General features: G+C 45.8%; 2 protein-coding genes across 2 annotated transcripts in view; both read right to left on the reverse strand.

The window, feature by feature from the left end:
* Positions 1-3152: 3152 nt before the first annotated feature.
* LOC123512871 (cuticle protein 19-like) lies at positions 3153-4702 on the reverse strand. The gene is made up of 2 exons (XM_045269532.1): positions 4539-4702; positions 3153-4018 (listed from the first exon to the last, which is right to left on the reverse strand). The coding sequence occupies exon 2, from the start codon at positions 4010-4012 to the stop codon at positions 3695-3697; it is 318 nt and encodes a 105-aa protein (XP_045125467.1). The 5' UTR covers positions 4013-4018; positions 4539-4702; the 3' UTR covers positions 3153-3694.
* Positions 4703-5408: 706 nt separating this feature from the next.
* LOC123512864 (DNA-directed RNA polymerase II subunit RPB1-like) overlaps positions 5409-10422 on the reverse strand; it is a 5895-nt gene continuing 881 nt past the window's right edge. The window contains exon 2 of the mRNA XM_045269524.1: positions 5409-6645. Coding sequence (XP_045125459.1) covers positions 5551-6645 — 1095 coding nt within the window. The 3' untranslated portion in view covers positions 5409-5550. The remainder of the gene's footprint in view (positions 6646-10422) is intronic.

A 10422-nucleotide genomic window follows, 5' to 3' on the forward strand; every position in this document is an offset into this window, starting at 1 on the left:
CCACCATCTTCCTAATTCCATCCATGTACTTCATCCTTTGTCGTCCTCGTGCTCTCTTTCCCTCTGTCATCCCGAAGAAGCAGTCTCTCTCTAGATCATCGCCCCTCAAAGTATGTCCCAAATACCCAAGCTGTCTTCTTACTACCGTCAACAATTCCCTCGTTTTGCCGGCCTCAACAACACCTCTTGATTTGTCCTTCTTGCCACCCACGGGACCCTCATCATTCTTCTCTTCTTTTTCATTTCCCTGCTAACAGTCCATGCTTCACATCCGTACACTAGGGGATATAAAATAATAGCAAGGGTGTAAGAACATAATGACAACTTGTGGAAGGGTGGTCATTTCCTCTGAAGAAGCTATAACAGCCAGGCGCGGATACAGGGGGGGGCCCAGGGGGCCCGGGTCCCCCCCAAAATCTCCGCTCCCCTTTAAAAATCTCGACTGTATGCCATATGCTGATAGTGGGTACAGAACAAAATCGCTTAAAATAATTATTGTAATCTGCTGCAACTATAATGCGGAAAGCAGCGGAATGTGTCGTCGGCCGTATAGGTATATATATGCATAATGCAGGCGCTGATGCAGGAGAAGGGGGGGAGATGGCTCGGGCTCGGGCCGCTATGTGGAGGTGGACGGGATACTATTTTTTCTGTATCTGATGCAACTTTTCACTCTCCTTCAGGGCCAGGGCACAGCAGGCACGTGCCCAAAGGCCAGGTCCCCGCACTCATCTAAGAATCTACGCGTATATACTCATATGGGGCCGTTCCCAGCAACCCAGGGACGATGGAGAGGGGCCAAGGGTATCGGACGAAATGTCTGCTAAAATCTGCTAAAATGTCCACTTTCTGTGATAGTCAAAACAATAACTTGTACCTTTCGTTTGCATTTCTGGAGAACTTAGAATTTTCTTTATTTACTTTCAGTATTTAAGTTACGGAAGTCGAAAATGTATATTGTTTATTATAGAACTAATTTAAAGGCCTAGGAAAAATATGTGACCTCATTCCTCACATGCAAGCAATAAGTTAAATTTAGTGGATGGATGAATAAAAAAATAGTTAACCCTAAAAATAATAAATGCTCTTTTATTATAAATAATAGAAAATGACGTTGCACAGCTGATCGGGGGACAAGAAGACCGAGGAGGAATGTAGCACGCTGTATCCAGAGGTGAGCTTCCCTCTCATGAATTTCCGCATTTTCTTGTATTTCTTCCCTCTAACTGATAGTGTATTGTTGTTGAAGATGTCAGAAGCATGTAAATAGGTTATTGCATACAGATTGAAAGTTCAGCTTTGGTCAGATCTTCATGTGTTATACCACTCATAAATGGAATGTGTTTACTGGCATGGCGGCGTGAGACCGTGGATGAGGATGGCGATGATGCCAGGAATCGTCTCTCCACCGACACTTGTTTATAGTGACTACTAATTAGTTACAATCACTGCAATTACTGGCGGTCATGTCTCTATGTAACCACTACAATACGTGCTATTTGCACTAGCAGTAATTTGCAGCTAAAAGAAGGCGAGAGAGATGGGAGGAAGGAAGGAGTAAAGACAAAGTCCATAGGTGATAGATGGAATTTTCAAGGACAGAGGCAAACACTGGGAAAAGTTGAGAAAAGAAAAGATCAAGGAATCAGAAGGTAATAGATATATAAGAGAGAGAGAGAGAGAGAGAGAGAGAGAGAGATGCCATTGATTGACTGATGCCTGATACTGATAGGCATACATGTTTCCTCCAGGTTATAATATTTTCTCCTTAATTATCGCTTTAAATAAGAAAACCAATGTTCGTGGCACAAATTGTTACCAGCACAGTTACTTTATGATGAAGTAGCTTTAATACTGCCAATCTACAAATGTTGACATGCATACTTATATGATAATTATCGTGTATTTTTCACCCGGCTGGCTCAGCCGATTCTGAGCCGAGTGAAAGAGCTGCGAAGGGTGGCCAGGGAAACGAGGCGAGCTCGGCTGTAATAGGAACGTGCAATACTGATAATGCAGGCAACTGTGCATTGTAGGCTGTGTGGCTACTGATGAGGCCATGTTGTAGGCTGTTTTATTTGAATCACAAATATTCCGTTCTTGGCTTATATATAACCTTCATTATGTATAAAGAAGTCATATAAGAATTCCTTTTATATAACATGTATTATGTGATCATCCAATTGCTGCTTACATATGAAATCAACATTTAATTTTCTTCGAATATTCATATGGTGATTTCTACCTGTTCAGATTTGCTATTATTCACTGGTCGAATATATATATATATATATATATATATATATATATATATATATATATATATATATATATATATATATTAGCTATATGACTAATCTGTCTGACAGAGGCTGATACGTTGACTGTTCGAGAGCTCAGAGCTGAGAATTTTAAGCAAAAAACCGCCATCACTAATCACTATCCATTGGTCTTCACTATCTTGAGGGCGGCGGGCCCCCCCCAAATAGATATTCTGGATCCGCGCCTGATAACAGCGAAACTAGTCAGGAATAAAGTACTCATCCACAACCCGCGTATGCCTTCACCACCTTCCCACAATTGCAAGGGTGTTTTTGGGGAGACTGAGACAGATGGATTGAATAGCGGATAATTTCAACGTGGAAAATTGATCTGCAAGACCAGTGAATTGCCAAACGAGCCCGGTGGGTGAACAATTTCGAGGCAATTGAGGAAAAACTACACTGTTGTTTATATATGTCTTGATAGTTGTTGTTATTAGGATTACTATTACCTAGATGTCTTAGATGGGTGTTAGGGATAACGAAATTGAAGGCTAATAATGCAGTATGCGAGGAAGGTAGAGGGTAGTGAAATAAGGTGATCTTTTATATACTTTTATTATTTTATTTATTTGTTGCTTTGAAGTATACATTGCATGAGACAGACTTGGTGAGAATGGAAGAGTGGGTATAGCGATGAACTTAGGGAATAAAACAAGAAAGTTATGAAGAGGAATTAAAAAGTTGCATATTTGACTTTTAAATGAATACAGAGAGGAGAGAGAGACGGTATTGGGAAGTGTCAAAGGAAAACATACAAAATGAAATACAAAGAGATAGATGGTATTGGGAAGTGTCAAAGGAAAACATACGTAATAAAATACAAATATGTTATGTATATTTTTTTATTTTTTGTATTTGATAACTTAAATATTTTGGGCCTCGCTGAGACTCGAACTTAAATAAACAACACGTATGATTCCTGCCTGTAGTGGGGATGAGCTTTGGGAGGAAGAACTGGAGCGAGGAGGAGGAAGAAGAGGAGGAGAAGGGAAACCTAGCAATACGGGAGAAAAGAAAAATGAAAAGAAAAAGTTAAAAACGAGCAACAAAAATAGCTAACATCACCACAAATCATACTAATTACCGTACACTTGGAATGCTCACCTGTCTTATGCTCGTTTTCTACCAGTGACGGGATGACTAAGGTATGCAGCACACTTACTTAAGATAAAGCTTTCGTTACCATACTCGGCTGGGATGCAAACAACACCTGCAGAAGCTTGACACAACAGCGACCCGACCTCCTTAGCGCGCTTTGCTCAGGGGCGGGAGTTCGATATAAACCTAAAGTTCGATATACGCAGGTTCGATATACGCGGACGGTACGTATAGCGAAGAGTATTAGAAGGCATTAGAACTGAGCCGCAGCATTAGTTGTACCCTACTTGAGGCGGCGAAGGCGAAGAGGGGGACTGGTACACGTCAGGGAGTGGGGAGGGCGGCACAGCGGGACGGAAGGTGACAGCAGGCCCTGGAGCATGAGAGGGATACTGAGCCTGGCCATCGTAGCTCACCTCCGCCACGAAACCTCTATCATGATCCGCGCGGAAGTTGACAATCTGCGTGCGTCCGTCAGGGAGGAGGACGGAATACTGGCCAGTTGTCACCTTGCCATCTGAGTCTTCATTGTGGCTCTGCACGTTACCGTTGTACTCATCATTGACTGCGTACGCGAAGTTGAAAGGCATGCCACCCTGTTGTGATAAAGAGGTGGTGTTAGTAGTGGTGAAGCGATGCGGGTGTGATACGAATTGTTAAAGGGAATGTTAGGATGTAATTGTTGAAATGGAAGGGATACGAGAGATGGTGGAAGACATAATAAAGAGGTGGTAATAATAGTGAAGTGATGCCGGTGGGATACAAATGGTTAAATGGAATGGTAAGACAGAGCTGTGGTTAGAATGCCAAGGATAGGAGTCACAGTGGAAGATGCAAGGGACGGAATCTACTAAAGGAGATTTCTACTGTGCTTGTTTGAGATGGCAGTGGTTCTTGTTTACAGGTTGTTGTTGTTACGGTAGAGTGGATGGGATGAAGATGGTGATGAGGGAGCATAGATGAGTGGTTGTGGTGAAAGGGACAAATGGAATACTAACAATGGTGAATGGTTTGGCAGTTAATACAGCGATAGTTAGTATTATCTTGCCACCTTAGATTAATTAGCCAGTCAATCAAATACATTCACACTCTTCCACACCTGTTCTGTTCACTCACCTGGCCGTATCCACCATGAAGATCGCGTCCCTCGCCGTAACCACCAGCACCACCAATACCACCAACACCACCAGCACCACCAACACCACCAACACCACCAACACCACCGTAACCACCAGCACCACCAGCGCCACCAACACCACCAACACCACCATAACCAGGACCACCACCAACACCACCACCTAATCCACCACCAACACCACCAGCACCACCAACACCACCATAGCCAGCACCACCACCAACACCACCACCTAATCCACCACCAACACCACCAGCACCACCAACACCACCATAACCAGCACCACCACCAACACCACCAGCACCACCAACACCACCATAACCAGGACCACCACCAACACCACCACCTAATCCACCACCAACACCACCATAACCAGCACCACCACCAACACCACCAACACCACTACCAACACCACCACTACCATATCCTCCATCACCAAGACCATTTCCACTTCCACTAAATCCACTAGCGCCTACACCGAAGCCTGGCTGGGTGGATGGGCCATATGAGGGACCACTAGGGGCGCCATAGTTGCCGGAAGGAGTTGAAGGTGGGCCATAGTTGCCAGAGGGAGTGGTATGGCCGTAGGAGGGACTGGTTGGTGGGCCATAGCTGTTAGATGGGGTACTGGGGCCATAGGAAGGACTGGTTGGGGGGCCATAATGGCCAGAGGGAGTGGAAGGGCCATAGGAGGGACTGGTTGGTGGGCCATAGCTGTTAGATGGGGTACTGGGGCCATAGGAAGGACTGGTTGGAGGGCCATAGTGGCCAGAGGGAGTGGTTGGGCCATAGGAGGGACTGGTTGGTGGGCCATAGCTGTTAGATGGGGTACTGGGGCCATAGGAAGGACTGGTTGGGGGGCCATAGTTGCCAGAGGGAGTGGTATGGCCATAGGAGGGACTGGTCGGGGGGCCATAGCTGTTAGACGGGGTGCTGGGGCCATAACTGGGAGTGGTAGAGCCATAGGAAGGACGAGTTGGTGGGCCATAGCTATTAGAAGGAGTGGTGGCCATAAGACACGGTGGTAGGATGGCCATAGTTGCTAGATGGGGTGGTGGGGGGGTAGGTGGGGTTGGTGGGTGGGGTGTAGGTGTTCCTGGGTGGGCCATAGGTGGGGCGTGGGGTGGTGGGGCCATAGGGGGGACTGGTAGGGGGGCCATAGCTCTGCGTGGGGGTGGTTGGGCCATAGGTGGGATGAGTGGGCGTGGTGTAGGTGTGTGTGGGATGGCCATAGGAGTTCTGGGGTGGGCCGTAGCTAGGACGTGGGGTGCTGGGGCCATAGGAGTCTTGGGGAGGCGCATAGGTGGTGGTAGGGCCATAGGAGGGACGCGGGGTGCTGGGGCCATAACTGTTTGCAGGAGGGCTGTAGGAGTCCTTGGGATGGCCATAGGTGTCCTTGGGAGGGCCATAGGTGTCCTTAGGAGGGCCATAGGTGTCCTGGGGATGGCCATAGGAATCCTTAGGAGGGCCATACGTGTCCTGGGGAGGGCCATAGGAGTCCTTGGGAGGGTCATAGGTGTTCTGGGGATGGCCATAGGAATCCTTAGGAGGGCCATACGTGTCCTGGGGAGGGCCATAGGAGTCCTTGGGAGGGTCATAGGTGTCCTGGGGAGGGCCATAGGAATCCTTAGGAGGGCCATAGGAGTCATGGGGAGGCGTGTACGTGGAGGTGGGGCCATAGGAAGTCGTGGGAGGGGTGTATGAGGGGCGTGGGGTGGTGGAGCCGTAGGAGGGGCGGGGCGTGGACTGCAGGAAGAGAGAGGACCCGCCGTGGCCTATAGATGGCCTGGCGGTGGAGGGCCCGGTGAAGGGTTGGAAGGAAGAGACGTCGAGAGCCAGGCCGTAGTCACCACCCACAGGAGAGGAACCGTGTGGGGGGAGGTAACCCGTGTCAGGCTCCTCATAGCTGGGCACGTGGTCTGCTGCTTCTCCGGGCAGAGCGAAGGGACTCTTGGGCACATCGTAAGAGTACCCGTCGGAGGGGGAGGTGTGGTGGTGGTCGTTGTGTGAGTGGCCGTTCAAGAGGGACGGGGCGGCCTTAGGGAACCCTGAAGTGAGGCCCAGGGCAGCACACGTCACCAACACCACCTGCAGGAGGATGGAGGGAAGATCAAGGTAGTGGTGTGGTGAGGGGAGGTGGTGTGGTGTGGGGGTAGTAATAGTGGTAGTGGTAGTTGTAGTAGTGGTAGTAGTAGTAGTAATAGTAGTAGTTGTAGTGGTAGTAATAGGAGTAGGAGTAGTGGTCGTAGTAGTGGTAGTGGTAGTGGTGGTGCTTGTTGTAGTAATAGTAGTGTTAGTGGTTGTAGTAGTAGTGGTGGTATAGTAGTAGTGGTGGTATAGTAGTAGTAGTAGTAGTAGTAGTAGTAGTGGTAGTGGTAACAGTAGTAGTAGTTGACAGAAAAGTTTATAGTTCTCGGAGAAGAATTAGTAGTGGTAGTAGTAGTAGTAGTAGTAGTAGTAGAAGAAAATAAGTAGTAGAAATTAGTAGTAGAAATTGTAATAGTATCATTGCTGTTACTTTCCTGCTACTACTGTGAATACATTACAAATCACTCATCTCTTACACACACACTACCCCCCCACACACACACACAATCACTGCATTACCCGTCTTAGTATTGCGCGTTATACAAATTGTGACATCCTCCTCCTCCTCCTCCTCCATCATCCGTGACGCCTTACATAACACTCCCATCCCTCCTCTCCCCTTCCCTCTCCCCTCTCCCTCCCTTCACCAATGAGGCGAGTGAAAGCTTGCTACTTGCTGCTCAATTGTCATCATATTTCACTCGTTGTGGTGACGAGAGAGAGAGAGAGAGAGAGAGAGAGAGAGAGAGAGAGAGAGAGAGAGAGAGAGAGAGAGAGATCCCCGAATTGAGAAATATTTTTCCTCTCATACACTACTACTATTTTCAAAGGCCACAGATGTTACTGATCGCCTTCTTAAGAGTGTTTTTCCTGTTAGCAATGTAGAAATCTGGTTAATCTGCCCTTAGAACTGTAAAACCACCCTTATAAACCGGCGTGTTACTTAAATAATGTAGAAATCTAATTTAATGTCTCTAGAACGGCAAAAACATGCTTAAAAACCCGCGTATCACTTAACTAATGTAAAAATCTTGTTAATCTGCCTTTAGAACTGTAAAAACCTTTATTAACCCGCATGGCACTTCTAATAATGTATAAATATAATTAATGTGTCCCTTAAACCAGCGTTTCCCAACATTTTCCGACCATAGCACCCCCTGTTGTCATGTCTAAGCAGTCCAGCACCCCTAACTAATATCTTGTTATTAGAAGGGTAAAAGAAAGTGAAGTGTGTGTATCACTTCCCAGCACCCCTTATAATTGATTGCAGCACCACAGGTTGAGAAACGCTGCCTTAAACGATAAAAAAACACACTTATAAACTCAAGTGTCACTTAATAAATGTATAAATTTAGTTATTGTATCTCTAGAACCGGAAAAACACCTTAAAAACCCACGCGTCAGTTAATGAATGTAGAAATAGAGTTAGTTTGTCTCTAGAACCGTAAAACACCTTAAAAAACCCACGTGTCAGTTAATTAATGTAAAGATCGAGTTAGTTTGTCTCTAGAACCGTAAAAACACCAGTAAAAACCCGCGCGTCACTTAACTAATGTAGAAATCGAGTTAGTGTGTCTCTAGAACCGTCAAAACACCCCTGCTACTGTTTTCCCTATTACAGAATAGCGTTGCGGTGGAAGGGTGGAGGGAGGGGGCGGGTTGGGGTGGAGATTGGAGGATGGGGGGTGGAGGTGGAGGTGGAAGGGTGGAGGTGGAGCAACAACCGGAGCACTGGTGAAGGAAGGGCGAGGGTGGAGGGGAGGGAAAGGAGGAGGGGCGGGGTCAAGGTTCAGGTGGTGGGGGTGGTGGTGGTGGTGGTGATGGTGGTGGTGGTAATAACAACAATCAGCTGACTTGCCTTTCACTGCCACCGCATTATCACCCGTCAGGCGTCCCGGAATAGGTGTGGTTTTGTCGACACTCCAAACACGTGACTTGTAGAAAATTCCTTAAGGTCTAAATAGTCATTGTTCTTGTGGTAGTTTCGACTTTACAGCTTAATGACGGTAATTAAGTGTTTATCTCTGAAGAAAATTGATTATTATTATTTTTTTTTATTTATTTGCTTTTTTTAGACTCGAAAATACGGAAAATTGTTTGATTTTTATTTATTTAATTTATTTTTAAGACGAAAATACGTGAATTATTTGAATCTTTTTATTTATTTATTTATTTATTTGTTTTATACTCGAAAATACCTGAATTGTTTTTTTTCTTTATGGTTTGTCACAATTTTTTTATTTATAGTTTTATCATTTTTATTTTTTAGTTTTATAGGCTCGTTGTAATTCGTTATTCTTAATAGCTTATTTTTGTTTTCGTTATCATTTTTTTCTTAATCCTTTGTTTTTATGAGAGGTGGATTCCAATTTTTTTTTTATTTACACATTAATTTATCGTTTCTTTCTTCTTCTCTCATTTACTACGTTTTCTAGTCACCAAAACTCAAAAATAGTCGTGTTATCATGTCTTCATTTTTGTTTATCGCATCAGTTCTTCATTTTCTTTCAATATTTCACCGCAATTCTCTCTCTCTCTCTCTCTCTCTCTCTCTCTCTCTCTCTCTCTCTCTCTCTCTCTCTCTCTCTCTCTCTCTCTCTCTCTCTCTCTCTCTCTCTCTCTCTCTCTCTCTCTCTCTCTCTCTCTCTCTCTCTCTCTCTCTCTCTCTCTCTCTCTCTCTCTCTCTCTCTCTCTCTCTCTCTCTCTCTCTCTCTCTCTCTCCGTTGTGTGTAAATAGAGCATCAGAAAATAAGTAACTACGTGTGTGTGTGTGTGTGTGTGTGTGTGTGTGTGTGTGTGTGTGTGTGTGTGTGTGTGTGAGTGCGTGAGTGCGCGCGTCATTTACCTACAATGCCGGAAGACATGGAGGAAGTGGAAGGCGAGGAGGAGGAGGGAAAGTGAATGGGAAGGGAGCAGAAGAACAGAATTTGGAGGAACAAAAGGAGGAAAAGTAACAGGAAGGAGAGAAATCGGTGGAGGAAAAATGAAAGTAGGAGGAGGAGGAGGAGGAGGAGGAGGAGGAGAAGAAGAAGAAGAAGAAGAAGAAGAAGAAGAAGAAGAAGAAGAAGAAGAAGAAGGTATAGATAACAATGTAAAAGAAAGAAAGAAGAGGAAAGAAATAAGAAAGAAGGAAGAGTGAAGGGAAGAGGAGGAGGAGGAGGAGGAGGAGAGGAGGAGGAGGAGAAAAAAAAGTAAACAAATAGAATAGGGAGTGTTGAATAGACTAGTTTCTCTTTGAAGCAGAGAGAGAGAGAGAGAGAGAGAGAGAGAGAGAGAGAGAGAGAGAGAGAGAGAGAGAGAGCACACACTTTTCTTCACTTATGACAAAACTACTTCATCTAATTCGCATTTAACGTTCTCCTCCTCCTCCTCCTCCTCCTCCTCCTCCTCCTCCTCCTCCTCCTCCTCCTCCTCCTCCTCCTCCTCCTCCTCCTCTTAATTATTCTTTTCTTTTATAGCTCTTTCTTTTCACCACCACCACCACCACCACCACCACCACCACCACCACCGCCGCCACCACTACTACTGACGAAGGCACAGCAGCAGGTTGGTTCTTCAGGAGGGCAACAGAGGCACTAGACACACGAGGCAGTGGCGCCCTTATATTGGCACTCATAGGCACTTTGGGGGGCGCTATTTGAATGTGGCACTTGCTGTTATGGAGGGAAGGGGGCCAGTTGGTATTGCTTGAAGGAGGAGGAGGAGGAGGAGGAGGAGGAGGAGGAGGAGGAGAGGAAAAGGTTCGTCGTTGAAGGAGAGAGAAGAATGATGAGAGAG

This window comes from Portunus trituberculatus, chromosome 34, assembly GCF_017591435.1.
Source record: "Portunus trituberculatus isolate SZX2019 chromosome 34, ASM1759143v1, whole genome shotgun sequence".
In the NCBI taxonomy this organism is placed as follows: domain Eukaryota; kingdom Metazoa; phylum Arthropoda; class Malacostraca; order Decapoda; family Portunidae; genus Portunus; species Portunus trituberculatus.

Bases quoted from the DNA above. Each gene is read 5' to 3' on its own strand.
- LOC123512871 (XM_045269532.1), bottom strand. From the start codon at position 4,012: ATGCCTTTCAACTTCGCGTACGCAGTCAATGATGAGTACAACGGTAAC.